Source organism: Magallana gigas, chromosome 3 (genome assembly GCF_963853765.1).
Source record: "Magallana gigas chromosome 3, xbMagGiga1.1, whole genome shotgun sequence".
Lineage (NCBI taxonomy): Eukaryota > Metazoa > Mollusca > Bivalvia > Ostreida > Ostreidae > Magallana > Magallana gigas.
Window position 1 is genome coordinate 40,802,623 of NC_088855.1, and position 19,976 is coordinate 40,822,598.

The 19,976-nt window shown below is 33.5% G+C and overlaps 1 protein-coding gene across 2 annotated transcripts in view; it reads left to right on the plus strand.

The window, feature by feature from the left end:
* Positions 1-10,296: 10,296 nt before the first annotated feature.
* LOC105329380 (uncharacterized) overlaps positions 10,297-19,976 on the plus strand; it is a 52,212-nt gene continuing 42,532 nt past the window's right edge. For both annotated transcript variants that reach the window (XM_034443379.2, XM_066079776.1), the window contains exons 1-16: positions 10,297-10,432; positions 12,997-13,560; positions 13,656-13,694; positions 13,816-14,373; positions 14,891-15,058; positions 15,181-15,297; positions 15,427-15,453; positions 15,607-15,724; positions 15,919-16,061; positions 16,874-16,988; positions 17,115-17,254; positions 17,670-17,798; positions 18,281-18,310; positions 18,453-18,567; positions 18,771-19,021; positions 19,659-19,773. In XM_034443379.2, coding sequence (XP_034299270.2) covers positions 10,357-10,432; positions 12,997-13,560; positions 13,656-13,694; positions 13,816-14,373; positions 14,891-15,058; positions 15,181-15,297; positions 15,427-15,453; positions 15,607-15,724; positions 15,919-16,061; positions 16,874-16,988; positions 17,115-17,254; positions 17,670-17,798; positions 18,281-18,310; positions 18,453-18,567; positions 18,771-19,021; positions 19,659-19,773 — 2,705 coding nt within the window. In that variant the 5' untranslated portion in view covers positions 10,297-10,356. The remainder of the gene's footprint in view (positions 10,433-12,996; positions 13,561-13,655; positions 13,695-13,815; positions 14,374-14,890; positions 15,059-15,180; positions 15,298-15,426; positions 15,454-15,606; positions 15,725-15,918; positions 16,062-16,873; positions 16,989-17,114; positions 17,255-17,669; positions 17,799-18,280; positions 18,311-18,452; positions 18,568-18,770; positions 19,022-19,658; positions 19,774-19,976) is intronic.

Consider the following 19,976-nt stretch of genomic DNA (forward strand, 5'->3'; position numbering starts at 1 on the left):
TAAATTCAATTCATACTAGTTCACATCGTGATCGTATGCTTATCTCAATTTTTCATAACATTGGAAAGAAAAATCCCGAGATGTTCTACGAGGTGGAATGCGATATATATTTGTTTCCCCGGGAGATTCGACGTTTTGAGCGCTCTATCACGTGACTTTCTATACCAAACAGATATATAGTTTTATCATTTTGAAGTATTATAAAGGAAAAAGAGGCTTTAATTGCTGAATTTAATTTCTATGGTTTAACTTACCTTGGCGTGCGTATTGAGACATAGAGCTGTTTTAACAAGAGCTTGGACTTCCGGTAGTATGAACTCAGATTCTATGAAGGCGGAGTCTACTAGTGGATAAATGTCCAGTCATTGACTTATAGATATGAACACTGAACACAATGACAATTGTCCGACTTTTAGTTTATCCAGGTATGTATACTTCAGTTGAAACCGATGTTGACAAAAAACTTTCAGATTTTGTCAGTCTATGAATAATAATAAGCTTCTCTTAGCAAATTAAAAGAAAGGAGGTAAACAATTGACATCTCTTTTGTGATGAACAAAATAGATAGTAACATTCCACCGGAAGTCCATGCGATTGATAATACGGTTTTGTTTATCTTTATCAATCGATGCGCTGATAAATAATGTTTTGAAAATATACTTTTTATATATTAATATATTTTATAAAATATGAAGGAAAAAGGATGAGTCACCATAACAAGAACTTACCTCGCCGGTTCAAATTTATGTTTGAAATTAAGACACATCATTATTAAAATATATTATACGTTTGCAATATATATACTCCGTCAGACAAATATTTCTCAGCTAAGTAGCCTCCAGTTTATTTATTTATTTATTTACTAGACTTTGACCCGTGCGTGCACGGGTTGACATTGCAAATGATATCAGACATTTACGAAATAGATACATCGACACACCGTATATTGTTGACTTCTGCATAACCAAGCTTTAAGCCTACAATAATGCTATTAATTTTACTACACTCTGATGAGTAATAATTTAACTGTGTCTCGGAAAAGGCCTTCGCCACAGTTAAAACGCCTCCCATATACCCGTAATGTAGCAGAAATTGTAGAATCGCTCCAAACGTTTTTGGAGAAAATTAATCAAGTTGCAATGAAAATAACAGTCAAATTGTTCATAACAAACTATTTTGAAGCTGTATATACCTGTCTATAATTGCCGAATTCAGCATTTTTTCAACAACGTTTTTTACACATTATATGTTGACATTCAAAACTCTCGGGATTTTTTTTTTATAGTTAATGCACTGTGTTAGAGTTAACTCCCGTAGTTTCTTTTATGAAAAGAAAAAAATTTCCAATGAAAATATACACGCATTTGTTTTATCGTTTCTTAATTTATCCATGCAAATGTGATATTGTGGAAACATAAAATAAAGAGCCTCCCGTGATATAGCGTGAATGTAATGCGCATGCGCAAAATTGTAAAATCCAAAAAATTCAGATGATTTCCGGACATTTTTGAGGATTTTTCGTTGATTATTAATTAGCAAAGCTTGATTGAGAAAAAATAAAAACAAATTGGTAATCTTCAAGTACAAATGATATTTAAAATATATAAAACAAAAGACAGTACTCTTCCGATTTATCGGTATTAAAGCCCAAAAATTCGAGTCTATTATTTTAATAAAGTATAGATAGATAGATTAGATTTATTTTCTCCTATCCCTATGCTCCTTGTTCAGTCGCGAGCGCGGACTAGGTCATATGGTGACAGGCGGTTCTATGTGGCCAGTTTTACATTGTGGAACAGCCTTCCCCAAAATCTTAGATTAAAGGGAAATTTTATTCGTTTTAAAAAGTATTGAAAACTTATCTTTTTGGCAAGGCTTATCCAGACATCACAGCATTGATTTTTACATGTAAAAAAAAATTAGTGTTATATATGTATGTAGTTTTTAATTTAGTGTATATAGGTATATTATTTATGTTCTTAGATTTTATGCCAATAACTTTTATATGTACAACGCTGTGGAGTAATTTATTATACATTATATATGGCGTTTTATAAAGTTTGTATAATAATAATAAACAAGAAATCATATTGACGCAAGCGTCAAATGGGCTGCAAAAAATATAATTGTATAAATCATTGGTTGTTTACATAAAAACACACCACAAAGAAGAAAATAAGAGTTGGTTGTACTAATTTGTAATGTAAATTTTAATATACTTTCAGCAACTTGTTTTGAAGTTTAACATTTTACTATTATCATAAAGAATCGATTTTGTTACTGTAAGCATTTTTAACGGAAATTGTATGATCATTGCCATAGTATGAAGTAAAGGAGAACACATTGATTTTTACATTACTTTAATAAAAAGTTCAACTTATCATTTTTCTCTTGGAGATTATGTATTTCAAACCATTTTTTTTGTTGCATTGTATTGAATGAAAACTTAATGCATTATATAGTCATTTTATTTGACACGGCACTTAGAAATTCAAATGTATCATTTATATAAAATTTAATGACGTTCAGGTCTTTCGTATTTCAGGTCTTTAGTATGTCCCGCATACCGATTTGAAAAGAATGAAGAACTCCGAAATTTTCCGAATAGATTATAGTCTCGATAAAAACGCGCCAAATACGACAATCTACTAAGTATGGCCTACTTTTCATTTACGAGTAAAACAAAAAATATGTGATATTTTCTAAACGGCATAAAACATATTTCTACATGCAAATTTACGTTTAATTCATAAAAATAAGCATAGTATTAATTCTATTAAAAAAGAACTATCCCGCAGAAACGCAGTAACAATATTTAAATGTGTATCAAATAACGGACCGCCTTCCGGCGGCCCGTAATGATAATATTTTATTAGTTCATCATCAACCTAAGGTTGATGATGAACTAATAAAATATTATGTCCTATCAGACGTTGTGTTTCTATAGCATGTAAGTTTCAATAAAATCTGACTCCAACAATGAAACCTATTTACACATTTTATTCAGTAAAGCAAATAAGAAGATGGGTATACGGTAATTAAACGAGCGCTTAGTAACAAAAGTTGTAGCTACATCAGGTGTATGATTTCAGAAAGCAGACTTAACGCAGCACTGTTAAAGGTTTTATTTCTTTGTGGTCGCGCCGACCAGAAAGTACGGGAAATGTTAACTATGACATCACATAAAAAACAACAAGTCGTCAAAATTGCTAATAGATAATATAATTTCTTATTGTTTTGGGTACGAAAACATTAAACTACGTTAAAATTTACCTATGTGTGCAACTTTGTAGTTAAATAAGTCCAACAACGATAAATATAATCAACTGACTGATCGCGGTGCACTTGTTGACTTGTCGATGTGAAGTCATACGGTAAATTTTGACGCATACTAGTTGTTTAGGATTTTGTGTGGAGAGAGAGGCGGATCAATTAATTTTTTAACATGGTAAAATGCATTTTATAAACGAACAAAGCATAATCTTAAAACAATTATTATAAAACATTAAATCATATCTTTTGTGCTTGTTTTGATTCGTCATGTGAATATTTTTTAGAGCATGTATTTCTTTTCTAGAGTGTTTAATGTACAGGTTTGATGTGTTTGACATCGGGAAGCCTACCTAAATCCGCTGTATACAAGGGCATACACATAACAAATCATTACGATCTTTTGGATATCAATTAAGGGAATGTTTAATTTGTTAAAAAGTGCTGCTGCTTTAATGAAATCAATAGAATGATTTAATTAATACGTAAAATAGAAAGCGAAGGTCATATAAATCCAACCGGAGCTCATTTCTCTGATATCTATTCTAATAAAAGATGAACAGCAGCACTTTTTAGGATCTAGCAGAAAAGTAAAATGTAATTATAATTTAATTTTTTTATTCAAATAAGAGTATGCCCTTGTATTGCTTGTAATATTGAAATTTCTCTATGACCTCCATTCGGCCGGAGAATTATCAACACATGTCACGGGACTATCAATTCAGGGGACCGCCTTAAGTGTCATTCAAAGCCGCATTTACTATACTGTTTCATTTAATGTCGATCACATTTACACCATGATATAATAACTTTACTTAAATATTTTATAATAATAGCTGCATCGTATTATGAACGTTTAAATCCGCTGATATTTTCATAGTAAGCCTTAACAGTGCTGCGAAGTTGTATTGATACTTTTACAGCAATCATATGCCCTCTATTGAGCCATAGTCGTCTGTTACGTTGATTACTAAATCAAAATTGGCTAATTATTTACATATCTGTACACTCTAAGATCTTGGTAGCAAGATAATGTACCAATGTAAGAAACATTTCCGAAATGGTATTTGAGTTAAATGTTTCATTCAAGCTGACCATCGCACTAGGCATATGCAAGCGTAAATAAAGTATGTCTACCACATCGACGTCACAAAACGAATATTTTTCATCAAAATGGACAAGATGTCGTCAGTGTACGTTTTCACCATAACCTGGCTTTGATTTTTATCCAGCCATTGGAATTGTATCCTTTTTCCGTGGAGCTCAGTGATTGCCAGTCTATAATTGACTTGAATCCCCTACCTAATTCACCTTTTGTAAAGAGATGTTGAAATGTTCGTACAATGTCTTTTTTTCTGTCGACTTGATTTACAAGGCTTAGCATCCAGTGGCCAGTCAGATTTATCTTGGATATGCAGTTCACATAAATACCTAGGTTATTATTTATAAAATGGAATTCAATCCTCCATTTTGATTGTGACTTTGGAAGCAAAAAGGGGGGAGAGACCTGAAGTGCGTACTCCAAAGAGAAAGAGTATTGAAAAACTGTGTAATCATTGAAGCAACCTAACGAGCACAGTGCTGTTTTGATGTCTGTAAGAGGGTCCTCATCTGATTGTTGAAAATTCAACGAACCTATTTTTGACCAATTTAAAACATTTTTCAGTTTATCTTCGATATGCAAGTCATAACGTTTACTAGTTTCGGAAAAGTTGAATGTCGAACAAAGCCTTTCAAAGTCATTCTCAATAACCATTCTTGTTTTTTCCACGTTGACAAATTTTTCTTTTCTGCTTCCATGTTCCTGAACAGCTTCAGCTAATTTTTGACTCTGCGTCAACATTTTCTGAAAGGCAGCTATACATTCTCTGTCAAATTCTTGACTCTGCTCAGTGTTTGAAAATGTTTTTAGTATTGATCCTCTTAGTTCTTCGTGTAGAGTATCCAAATGTGACTTTGTGTTGGCAATGATGTCATCCACTGACTGCAGCATTGCATCTTTGTCATCAGCGAGTTGTGCAAGGTTTTCATTTGCCTTATTTAGAGCTTCTACAGTACACTGTGTAGCGTCAGAAATTGTTTCTAAAAAATCACTCATATCAATAACCTCATCCTTGTCCTTTGCAATTTCATCCAAAGATCGTACGTTATCACAATGTCTGTGTTTAGTCGCAAAACAGACGTTACAACAAATCTTTTCATGATCAAAACAGAATATATCCAAGACCTTGTCTGCATGAATTGGGCACGGTTCATCCATTTCAAGAGGAATCAGGTCAGAACCAGGGGTGATAATCGTTACAGAGTGTATGTTGCTCTTTCTTTTTCTCTTATGTAAATAGTTGAAGCATTGTTCACACAGGTATTCCTTGCAATCTTTGCAGATGTATGTTGCTGCATTTTTCTCATTGGCAAATTTGCACGGATCCCAGTGTAATTCTTTTTGTTTATCGTCGTTTGTTTTACGATCAAGAAGAGATGTAATCAAATAATTTGTTGGTAGTTTTTTTTGTCCATTCCGTAGCAGAAATGTTTATTAAGTCAGTTTTCATGCGGCATAAAGGGCATCGGAAAAAGCTGGTGTTTTCTTCCTTAGCTGCACAATTTTGTACATAGCTTTGGATACAAGGTTCACAAAATGTGTGTAAACATGGCAGTATTTCAGGAAGATTGAACTTCTCTAAGCAAATCGTACACCTTAACTCGGGATCCTTACATACATCAGTCGCCATCGCAAGGATTCTTATCTCTAAAAAAAGAAAAAATCTCACGATTTTTAAATCAATAAAAATATGTGGTTTCAGACAGAGAGTAAGATAAAATATTTTTTTTTGTAAAATATAAAAGGCGAAGTTCCTAATTAAGGATGATGTTAACTCAGAGGGAAAAAATTAATGTAAGCGGTGTCAGTAGAATAAAACTCAGACAGTGGTCACATGTTCACTTCATCAAGTCTAGTACAAATACTAGATTTATCTACGTTGCTTGAATTACCTACATAGCTTTATTTACCTACCTTAAGTAGGTTTATTTAGCTAAATGTACTCAATCATAATTTTGTCTTATTTGGGTATTTGTACTAAAAGTAATCAGTCGCAGCAATAAATTTCAACATTTAACTGATCTGAAAACAATTCTAAAATATCACTCTTAAAAATGCTGCCCTTTTTGCGCAAATGCAGTCAAAGTTCTATAAGTTTTTGGGCTATGTATAACTGTTTATGCGTCCAAACAGTTACTTCTTAAATGGAATAACGAAGAAGAACAGGTCTGGTTAACATGATGATTGATTGGTAATAATTCAGCACAATGTGAACTAATCACACTTATCCATGCCTCATCGCACACAGGGTGTCATACATAGAAAGCATGTTTTCCTTAAAACTGCTCAAAAGCAGCAATGTTTTAGCTATTTTTGCTCTGGGTTGCTATTCTAAAACTACACAGTACAAATATAGGTTGACAGTTCCTTGCGACTTGTCTGTCTTGCACAAAAAGGAAAATTTCATTAAGGTAGCTAAATAGACCTACTTCAGGTAGGTAAATAGAGCTTTGTAGGTAATTCGAGCTATAGAGCTAAATCTAGTAATTGTACTGGGCATGCTAAAGTGTACTTGTTACTTTCAGCCAACAAAGAATATAAACTTTCTAATAAAAACTACTCCAATATCGTATAAAATAGTGTAGGGAATATATATCTTTCTCTGAAAAACTAAACCATATTCGTGAACTCATGATTTTAACATAGTCAGGTAATAACAAATAAGCTTGCATTTCAACATAACCTAATATTTAAAATAAACCAATTTTTTTTGTTTGGCAAGATGAAATAGTTTATTTTGTTATTTTGGATGTAGTTTTTCTATATAGATATTTATCGCTTGATCCATTTCATAATACAAAAGTAGTTACAAAGTGTTCACATTCAATTATGTACAACGCTTATCATTTTACTGTGAGGTGTAATCACTCGATAGGTAACTTAATTACTAAATCAGTAAAATAACCAACAATAAATCATACACGACAATACTCGGTCAGTCCAGAGATGAACTATGTAGGAGGAAGAAGTCAATGTGTAGATTTAAAAACTAAAACCAAACATAATAGTAATACATACCACTGGTCTTTGTCAAACACGGAGCGGGTTCTAAACACGTCCGACCGCCTCTTAGTCCACCACGTGTTATAGTACAATCTTCAGCAATGTTCGATAACTCCTAAAGTTCCTGGGGTTTATTTTTTTTTTTTTGGTCTGTTCGGTTTTTTGTTTGTTTGTTTGTTTGTTTGTTTGTTTGTTTTTGTGTATCATTTCTACCGCTTTTATGAAGAAAAAGAAACTTATATTCATTAGTATATAAAGAAACTTATATTGATTTATTATCTTAGTTATTGATATCAATAATGACATTAGCTCATTAGTAATGCGTAATACATTCAGGAACTGGAAATCGAATGCTAATGAAACTTCATACTTTTGGCACACTCTTTCTGCAGAGTAACTATTTCCTTTGACTTCGTTTTATATACGCTTATCAACACTTTACAAAAGTTGTGTCCCTTGGCTGTCATCTTTTGGGGTAAACCAATAGATTTCTCATTCTAGCCTTTGTACATTATATAAATAGGCACTATTCACTTTATTATACTGAATGTCTTAAATTCAAAGAAAACTTTACTATTTTTATATAGAAAAGACGTGAATTTTATGGTGAACCGTACGCGTATAATTTACGCGCATGTAACAATTCGTTGTGTTACCCGTTGCCAAGGGTGTTGCTAACGCTGAGGGTGATAGAACGGATTATCAACTGCGTCTTCACCAATCAGATTTCAGTATTTAACATGAAAGTATAATAAAAGAGGAGTGTAACATTTAAATCCATTTTTGTTATGTATTTTATAATTTCACCGAGATGGGACACATCAATTGAATTGCTTTGGTGATTGATGCGGGATATGAGGGTGAGGACATTGCTGAAAAAATATATAACCCGTGTTAGCGGGTCATGTATGAAAAATTCGATTGCTGAATGATTGCTACTTTCATGACCCGCATGAAATATTGAAGAATGCAATTGATTGTATATATATACTGTCTTTTAATAAATTAATGGATTGATAGTAAAGAGTAAGTAAAATTAACTGAATTATTGTTAATAACCATATACGGTATGTTTAATTCACTGATAATACTAAAACATTCTATGAATTTAATGTGTATAACTAGATCTGAATATTATAATGTAGATCCTCATATATTATTATAGCTCTGTGATTCACAAATGATATACTTATGTTATTATTCAAATACATGATTATAGTTACATATGTATATTTAAACATCACTACTTTTATAACCCGCCTGAATCATCAAAGAGAGCATTTTATTGCTTATATTAACATCTCTCTTTTAACTAATTAATAAATTGATTATGAAAAATAAGTAAAAATCACTAAATTACTTTTAATGTACATAAGTACGTAAGCTAGCAGAAACAGCCAAATCGTCTCCTGTGAGACTTTGAGTCTGACATCATCATGATTACTTCGTGCAGTCCGTGATATTTTGTAGGTCGCTGAAGGTTTAGACCAATCGATTAACAGGGCGTGTCAATTTCAGACCTGTCAATATCTTCTCAGTTTCAACTGCTGTAGATTTCGACCAATCGATAAACGGGGCATGTATATTTCAGTCTGGCTGTTTCTATAGAGCTATGAATTAACTACAAGTTTTCGTAAGAAATAGAGGGAATAATACTTGGTAGATGTAAATATTATCCTATATACTTTTAAAAATTTATGTAACTTGACCAATTATACAAGGAGAGGATATACATTGGCTATGCCTGTTGTCCAATCCTATTGAATTTATTCAGTAAAATATGTTTAAAACGAAAGAAATAGCCAATTTGTCTTAAATGAGAACTTCAGTCTGGTATTATTGTGATTATTTCGTGCAGTCCGTGATTTTGTTCAAGTAGATGAAAGTTTTGACCAATTAATGGAAGAAGCGTGTAGATTTCAGTCCTGTCAATTTCTACAGAGCTATGAAATAGAGGGATTTTTACTCAGTGTATACTTGTAAATATAAGTATATGTAATATAAGTAATTTGTGCGATTGGTCTTAATCTTGATTTAAATGTAAGCGCCCTCGGAACTTTTTCTTTTTGTTTTATAGTAATGCGTGTTTTATACGCAGATAGTGAGGTTAAATCAAAACTTTATTTATACGTTTACTGCCTCGTTTTTTGCACTTTCATGACCGGACTTGGACAACCTTACATTAAAAGTTTTATCGGTACTTGAAAACATAATTTTGGTGCAAAAATACCTTTTTTTATTTTCTTGCGATTTATAATCGTGATTTGAATATCTAGTACATAGAAAACGAAAATAAAAAACAAGGACATGAAATGGTCAATGAATTTGATATTAAAGTAGAGCATTTTACCAACTTCTTTTTCGTAAAAAAAAAAATTAAACTTTACTAGACTCCTAATCTTTTTAAAAAGATAAGTTTGTACTAGTGTTCAGATTAATTTGATCAATTGGTTAACATTTTATAGAAATATAAGCTTTGAACAGCACACAAAGATTCCAACGAAGTTATAAAATAAGCACTTATTTAGTAGTTTTCGGCTCCAAACGGATGCGTAAATCTTTATATAACGATTACGGAAATACTTATAAAAATTGATACCATATCCAGGACCTTCGGTATCTCCAGATCAAAGGTGTGTTTACTATAACAAAGAGGAACTGCAAGGTTACGAGGGGAATCGACAAAATAAGAATGACATGAACATATAATTATTAAACTCTACTTACGTAAAAAAGATATTCAATATGTTTACTAATAAGTGCCATACCTATACTTATTAATTAAACATTGTGTTATGCGCTAGTAGTTATAATTATGAAACATCTCATCCCCTCTTAGGGCCTTTTATTTCGTTTACTAGAAATGTTCTTATCTTTTGTAACTCTTCCATTGATGGAACTTTGCAAACACGTGATTTCGTGGGAGAGGCGATATATAAGGGAATGAAATAATTTTGAACCTAATTTCGTTCAGAAGGATTATGCGGCACGTCGCTGTTCTTCTGTTTTTCGTTACCGCCAGTAAGGCGGTGACATTTTCGAAAAGGGCATCCGGAGGTAGGTGTGACCTTTTAACATTTGAACTTTGAACTGATGAAGATGCAACGCAAACACGTGATTAAACCACTTTAGAAGAAATGGAATTGTGTAAATTACCCAATCCTTAAAAATCGGTTGAAGTAGTGTCAATGAAATCATTTTACTGAGAACTTTCATAAAAAAAAAACGTACTTGTTAAATAAAATCAAATGTTTATACTGTTACATGAGAACATGTTGCAAACAGACAGCTGCGTTGTTATAATTTGAACTGTTCACGCTGATCGTAGATAGGAACTTTTGTTTTTATTACAAAATAAATGATGGAGAACAATAATGTTTCAATATTGATCAACAACATCATTTAATGTTAACATATAATTTGAGTATCCTAAATTATCTTCAACTAATCTGTTAATATTTCATTCTTAGTCTTCTAATTTTAGAAAGGTCATCTTTTTGCTTATCTAATCTTTGTTGAAGATCATGTACTTTAATGAATACTGTATTTTCGGTCACTGAAACTAAGAAAAGAGATTAATAAGCACAGCAAATTAGCAAAAATTGACAGTGTTCAATCCTTTTTATAGCTTTTGCGAGAAATCGTTTAATAGCAAGACCGGCGTATCTCGAAGACTTTTCAAATTTGACCTTTGCTACGCACCCAGAGTTTTTTAACAAAAAGATTCTTAGTTACATGTATGTAAACGGCCATTGCAAGATGGGAGCTGGAACTTACATGTTTACAACTAAAGTTCACAATTGTCGAGAATTGCCATTACTCTTCTCGCTCCACTGAAGTCTGTTATCAATTCAATTTCAGTATTTAATTTATCAAGGATATAATGCAGTTATTACATACCAGTAATACTAGAATAATACTTCAAAAGGAAAATCTAGTTTTTGCGTAATACAAAGTAAAATATCAACTACCTATTCAAAAATACTAAACTGATGTCTCCAATGAGACTTAAAATTGTGATGAACAGATTGTCAATGCCATATTCTTACAACAATCTAAAAAAAAAACCAAAACAGGAAAATTATTTAATAGAGATTGCTTACAAATTGTATAATGATATACAATAACTATATCTCATTATAACAATCCTATAGTCATGTAAGGAATGTTATCCGGCGGTGTTGATCGCGATTTACGCAAAGAATATTGTTCAATGTCGTGACTTACCGACGCGGTAGAGAAATCCAAAGCGTTTTTTCATGTACTTGTACTCAGTTGTTATTTTATTTTTAGTCGATTGATATGCAGCTTGCACTCATGATCAAGTGATATGCAAAATGAAAAAAAGGATAATTTCTAGAGTGATATTTTGCCCCTACCCTTCCACCTATCCGTAATCTCATTTTAATTCTTACGAAATTATGTAAAATCTGAACGCATTTGGAAAATAATTGAATTATGGATATATAGTCTTATTTGAATTCATATCCTGAAGTCTTTCTTTTGCAAATATTACGGTATTAGGTATTGAGCAATTTTATTGACATACAGAAAATGTTCTGTCTGACTCTCAACAACACACAATTACTTCGATATTAACTAAACTGAGCTAAAAAATTTATAGGTCTAAATTCTTTAACAACTAAACTAGTTTGAACGTAAACGTCTTTAGTGCATTTATTAAGGCAGCAATTTCTATAGAGAGAGAGAGAGAGAGAGAGAGAGAGAGAGAGAGAGAGAGAGAGAGAGAGAGAGAGAGAGCACGATGGCAGAACTGATTGAAGCGACCAATTTGGATACACTATTCTTTTTACCTGTTAAAGATCCTCATTTAAAAACCACCCGCGCTTGATCGTCAGGTTTTTTTAGATCTTACAACGTTTGACTTTCAGTACCTCTGTACGTACAAGAGAGACACAGATATCGAGCAGGACCTTGTGCCAAATGATAAATGAAGGTTTCCAAAGGCTTAAAAATATCACGATCATTGTTGCTGTACATATACCAAAACTGAATTACACGTACTTTTATATTGATATTGGTTATTCGAATGTTATTTACCTGAGCAATTGAGTGGCTCAAATATTCGAGCAATTTTTATTGGGTTTGCATTTCGAAAGAGGTGTAAATTTTTTAGACAAAATTCAATACTTACTACAAGACAGATAAAATTGTCAGCAACATTAATGTACATATTAGGAACGGACCTAAATTCTTTATGTGATAATATAATCATATATAAAAGATTGAAGGAAATAAGAATAGCGGATATCCATCACCTTTTCGACCTTATCATTGACTTTGGGAACTTGTTCATCTGTTTAATCGTATATTGGGAGTGACTAAACAGAGAAATTCAGGCTAGGAGATAGGACATGTCATTCTTAGAGAATCATTACTTTCACTCTGTGTAATTCAGAAACATTAATTATATACCTCAAATGCTAGAAAAGTATGCCTTGCAAGGCATTTGGATGTGAATGGTCAACATTGTTAAGATTGCCATTGACATCGTATACATACTATGTATATATCTTCTTGGCATATGTATGATACCTTTTCTATATGGTTTTCTTAGAATAGCAAAGAATCCTTTTTAAGACGATTTTTTTTTGTTTTAGGATGCGACACACAAGCAGACGTTACATTTTTGTTAGATTCGTCCGATACAGTTGGACCAGACAATTTTAAAAAACAGTTAGAATTCATCAAAAGCACAGTGAACAACTTACAAATAGCTCCAGATAAAACACATGTGAGTGTTGTGACGTTTAGCAATGGCGTATACAACCAGTTCTTCCTAAATCAGTATTCTACGAAATCGGACATTATTAATGCCATTTCTGGAATACCATACCGAGGGGGGAGAACGCATACTGCTGACGCAATACGTTACGTCACACAGACGACGTACAACCCCATCCATGGTGCCAGGGGAAATGTGCCCCATGTTGCTGTGCTTGTTACTAATGGAGGGTCTACCACACCCGACATTACAAAAGTTCAGGCACAGACCGCTAAGGACAACAACGTGATTCTGTATGGAGTTGGCGTTGGATCGGGAGTCAATATGCAGGAATTAACTTCAGTTACCAGTGATCCTGATTCAAGATACGTTCTGAAGGCCGATAGTTATGGCTCTTTAGATGCTCTTTCCAATGGCTTGTCCACCAAAATCTGCAATGGTAAATGCCAAGCAAGATAATCAATTATGAAGATTTGTTGAAAGATGAAAATTTAAAATATTTAACAAAAAAAAATGCTTCTTTTTGCCTTTTAGAACTCCCGCCAAACCCAAATCAATTACCTCCACCCAACAGTAAGTTATCTTTCTGAAAATAAGAACTTGAGAAAAACTCCAAACACTAATATTCTCTCCAAAATCAGAATCCTCATTTTGTTTCAGCCAATTGAATAACATATACGATATTTTTATAAAGGTTGCTTGCAGAAGGCTGACCTTGCTTTCCTGGTCGATTCCTCTGCCAGTGTTGGTCCCGGCAATTTCCAGAAACTGGAAACATTCCTGAAAGGTGCCATAACGCGACTAGACGTTGGTGCGGATAAAGTTCACGTTGGCCTCATGCAATATGGAAGCTATCCATCCATAGCGTTTCCTTTAGACATGTACAGCAACAGAGGGGATGCCCTGAAAGCTGTGGAGAAAATGAACTTCATGGGCGGCAGCAGTGATGCTGCCGGGGCAATCCAGTACATGACTGACAAGATGTTTGGTTCCAGCAGTGGAGCACGAGGCAACGTCCCGCGCATTGCTATCGTTTTGACGGACGGGAATTCGAACAACGACGCCAGCACCACCAGCGCTGCTGATAAAGCCAGACAATCCAACATTGGGTTGATTGCCGTCGGCGCTGGACCAAATATTCAGACCTACCAGCTGAACCACATTGCTGACTCCCCAGACAAAGTCATCACCGTGAGCGACGTCAACAACATCGACTCAGTCATCGACCAAGTCCTGCAAAAGGCGTGTCAAAGTACGTGGGTTTCCCAACCATGATTTGTTATATTCTTATTTAAGACACAACATGAAAAGAGAGCGATTGAAATGTTTTAAGCCATATTAGTCGGTTTAGTTTATTAGGTTGTTTAGCTATGGGACACCTATCAGTATTGATGTGGATTAAACTACTATAGTACATTAATATAATTAAAGTACTTTTTCCGTTTTAATTTAAAAAAAATATTTAACAACATTTGACCCCCAAATTTTTTTTTTTAAAAGTTATTTGTTCATATTTACTGAATTAAATTTTTTGAAAATCATTTTTATCCAAAATTGCATATTTTTCGCTTTTCACTTACTTTTTATGCATCATGATATTTTTAATTATCAATTAATATTCTGCTGAATTGAGAAACATTTCAAGGTGTAGTTAGCCACCTTAAAGTGATTAAAAAAAGAATAGAAAAATATATTGAAAGTAATGTCCATCGCTTTCACACAAAAATTGAACAAACAACAAGGTAACAAAATGTGTTAAATCATTGTAGTACAAGCCACAATTCCACCCGTGACGACTTCGGCTCCAGGTGCAACCTCATCTCCTGACAAGTGCAAGGACATGGTCAACAACTGCAGACAGTACGGACAGCAAGTGTGCACGAACTACAAGCCCTGGGCAAGAGACAACTGTGCTCTCTTCTGTGGTTTCTGCCAACGTAAGTATAATTATATATTTTCTAAGTCACATTTCGTTATAAATTAGTTTATCCCAAAAGACAATTACATGTATTACAATGTTCAAATGCAAGATTAAATAGGAAAAGCATTTATTTTTAAGCTCAACTTGTGACATGCATTGACAAAATGAACAACTGTGCTGCCTATGGCCAGGGCGTTTGTACGTCTTATGGCGAATGGGCACATGATAACTGCCAGCAATTCTGTGGATTTTGCGGTAAGATATACATACATTCTTAAAAGCCGCGTAAGATATATACATTCTTAAAAGCCGCGGCAAATTGATTTTTAATGAATTTCATCTTGGACTATTTTAATCATGCATGTAAATGTTTGTATTTTTTAGGACCAACAACAACCTCCAACGGATTTTGTAAGTTTACCTTGGTTCTGGTACATGTAGTTTACCGGAAGTGAAAATTTCGCGCCATCTTTCAAAGATGTAAAAGAAAATGCAGGTCCAATGAATTTCAAAAACTAATTATTACAAAAACTAATAAAGAAAAATATGTATTATTTTTCGTAGATGGCAAATGTTCATACAAAGGAAATTCTTACCAGACCGGAGAAAGTTGGAAAGATGGCTGCGATTATGAGTGTGTTTGTGAGGATGGACAAGCAGGAAAATACAGATGTTTTAACAAGTAGGTGTCCTGAAATGCGTCGTGTTTAGTTTTAAGCTATTCGAAAAATAAGCAAAGAGAAATCTATGTGCTATTATATGCTTAGGGTGTCAAGTACATGAATGCAGGTGAATATTCGTTCGATCTCGGTCTGATCGATTAAATATAATTTAATGTACGGTAAATTAATGAATTATTGTTTTGATTTTGTGTAGATGCCCAGTTTACTACAACCTGCCCACAGACTGTACCCTGGTTAGACAGACAGGAGAATGCTGTTTGAAACCAGTTTGTAACTTCCATCAAAAAATTGTTGCAACTGAAAGCAGTGGAAAAGGATCTACACCTAGTGGAATAAGTAAGAATTCTGGGTAACAATTCATGACTGGATTGGAAGGGGGTATTGCAAAGTCCAGTCCACAAGCACCTGAGTAATTATTTACACCTTCTTTGGATGTTCAACTGAGAAGTACGAAACAAAAAACTCTGTAATTATCGGAAAGGAGGAATATTGAAAACATATGGCTGGACCCGAAATCAAACCTGGGACCCGTTTAACTCTAGTCAGGAGCTCTACCACTGAGCTATCGAGGCCGATATCCACAGTCCATTTTTTCTTTCTTTTTTTGATTGCATTTTGTTATGAATTTATGATATATTTGGTTTGCTTGCCGACACAATGTGGATAAATTAACTCTGATTTATTTTGTCTACCCTTGATATATATGACAAGAAAGCTACTCAATAAAGATAATGACCACCAGACAGTCGATAAAGTCAGGCATTTGAAAGTTTGCGTATATCCAGGCACATACTCTTTCTTTTAAAAGTTATATATAGTTAATAAAATTTCCATTGTCTTGTGTGATTCACATCAAAGACATTAAGAAAGCTGAATTTAACGAAAGATATTAATTTTACTGTATATACCACATTTTTTTGTTTGCTAGAAAAAAAATGGAAATGTTCATGAGGACCTTGATGTTGAGACTATAATATTTCTTGCTGCAAAACAGTCAATTTATGTCCCTTAATTTAATGCTTTAGAATTTGTTCATTGTGAAAATATCTTGGCACTTGCCATTTTATTACTAATCAATCTTAATAAAGTTGTCAGAAAGAAAAGTAAGATTACAGTATCAGATATACATGTATCATTTTTTTTTCCAGAGGTGTGTGTCTACAAGAACAAACAATACTTCCAGGGACAAACTTGGCGAGATGATTGTGATAAACAGTGCACATGTACTAACTCCACTGAAGGATTGTACAGATGTGAAACAATGTAAGATATGTCAAAAGATGTGTCCTTATACACCATAATAAAACAATTAAGGATTGATTGTATGTCTTTTTATGTGGCACCTGCTTTACATATCAGTGCTTTAAAACTCTTTCCTACTCCATGCAGCTGTCCAGTTTACACTTCCATTCCAACGTACTGTAAGCTGAAGAAAGAGCCAGGAGAGTGTTGTGAGAAACCAGTGTGTGAGTTCAGTCAGCAGCATGGCTCCTTCACAGGAACCGGCTCTACCAGTGGAAAGGGAACCGGTATGTAATCACACACTTGCCAACTATCCAAAAAGATGAAGAGCCGTAACTTTTGTACATACCGGTACATACAGTTGAACTTTGGTATCTTGAATACTGATATCTCGAATACAATGGATATGTCGAAGTGATTTGTAAGGCCCAACCTCCTATACGGTACTTTAAGTATTTTACCATTGATATCGCAAATACTCGGATATCTCGAAGTTTATAACCAGTCCCATCTAGTTCGAGATAACAAGGTTTTACTGTATATACAAATACTAAAACATGTATTTGTGTTTTTTATGATTCTTAATTTCATTTTGACCCATAGACAGTTAATTTAGGTTTTAAAGTAATGGTTTTAGATAAAAATAACTTCATTTATTTCCAAGATTTTGGCCATTTTAATAGATGTACATGTAACTCTTAGGTATGGCCCCTTCAACTCCTAAGCCATGTGTGGATCGTTTGAATGTGTGTGAAAATTATGGAAAACAGGTCTGCGTTGATTACAGAGAATGGGCTGGCGACAACTGTGCCAAATATTGTGGAATCTGCTGTATGTATTTCTGTTTTTTTTTTTTGTTTTTTTTTTTTTTTTTATAAATCTCTAAATGTTTAGATATGTTTTGAGCTCGGGTTGCATTATTTATCAAAGTACAGGGTTGTCTCTAAAAATTGAAGTAGAAGGAGGAAATGAAAAAGTAGCAGGGGGTTTGGGGGTCTTCCTTATAGCTACATTGTGTTTGAAATGCAATAATAGCCGGGTAATTAAGGCATTATAGGCGGGGGAATTCCCCGCCTCCCGGGTCTTAGAGACAACCCTGAAAGTATATTAATGTACTTTATTCACCACATATTGATGAAATCAAATTTGATTCTTGACCAAAAAAACATAATTATAATTTTTTGATATTTAATAAAAATGTTTAATTCAATTCCATCCAATAGCTATATATGTTGATTGTATGAGTACTATTGCGTTATATGCACATCAAGATTTTGTTAGTGAACCTTATTTATTTTAATTTGTTTCAACAGCTTCCACACAAGCAACACCAGGTCCAAATGGTAAGACACTCACTGTATCTTTGTTATTACACTGAAATAATTGTTTAAGTCTCATTTGATTGAAAGAATAAAATTTTCATGAAAATAGAAGATAAATTCCTGTTTTCTTTAGATTGTAACTTTCTTCATTTCTGCTGTGTAGATGTGTGTTTGTATGAAGGAACAACTTATAAACAGGATGCGGTGTGGAATGTTGGCTGTGATGCCAAATGTACCTGTGAAAATGCCATTTACGGTTACTACAGATGTGTTAGCAAGTATGTTTACCATGACAAGAAAATACATAACAGTAATTGTTGTGTGAGAGAGAGAGGAAAGAGAGAGAGAAAATTGTACCCATTTAGTTTTAAAATGCACTGCAGGTGATTGTAGAAGGGAGGATGATAGAAGTAAGCAATTTACTTATTTACTATTTAAACTCTTTGCTACCTTCATCTCTTATTTAAATCAAATTTCACAGTTGTCCAACCTACAACAATTTACCAACTGGCTGTTACCTTATGAAGAAAGCAGGAGAATGCTGTAAAGTGGTGGAGTGTGACAGTGGAACATTCGTTAGTTCTACCACCAATCTTAACTCCCTGGCCAATGGAGGAGGAATTTACATAAAGAATCCCAGTGGAGGCAGCCAGTTTGTTACTCCAACCATGCCCTCTGGAGGAACCCCAGCCCCTGGATCAGGAGGCACTGGAAATAAGGCTCCCACCCTTAGTATGTGTTCACGATCATTGTTTAAAATCAAGGCTTTCAATTTTCTACATTTTGGGCCATTTAAAGTCTCATCACTGTCCAAATTATGTATCATTTTACTTCAACAGAATATGTTAATTTTCCTCAATTCTCATAACCGCAGAACCTGAAAAGTATTTTTTTTGTGTGTGTGGTATGTATTCGTAATTGAATGTAACACCCTTTACAACATGTTCCTGTGTGTTACAAAATTGTAAAATAGAAATTAAGAAATAAAAGCTTATTGCAAATCTACAGAAACTAAAATAGGATGAGTTTGAAAGGATAAAGAATTTCTTAATATGACCTTAAAGTGGTGTGTATTTTCCCTACTTTAATGGGCCTGGTCCCCTCCCTCTCTTTCCCAGTACCAAAATGGGGTGTGATGGCACTGGTTTGGCCATATGGTGTATTAACAATACCAGACTGTGGAAATTTAAACAAAAATTCACAATGTTATAGCTTTGAATCTATGAGTAATTTGAATTTGAGTTTGCATTTTTACAAGTAATATCTTGTTCAAATTTGACAAATAATTTAATAATTTCTGTTCTTTAAGAAGTTAATGTCAGATTTCATGTTATCAAATTTTTCCTGCACAGTTATTGATATATTGCAGATGGATGCTTGTACAAAGGAAAATTATATGTCAAGGATCAGACTTGGGAAGATGGATGTGAATTTTCTTGTATTTGTACTGATGAAAGTACTGGAGCTTATACTTGCAGACAAAAGTAAGGTTAACTCTATGATGCCATATGCATGTATGTGTAAAGTAAACTTATATATAAAGTAATTTTGTTGTTAATTTCCCCAGATCCATCTTGCATTATATTTCATCATATTTAGTCCTGTAAAGAGTATGTTAGTTTATAGAAAATTTATCAGTATTGTGAAAGTATGTAGTTTACGTATTATTTTACCATTGTTTTCTTAG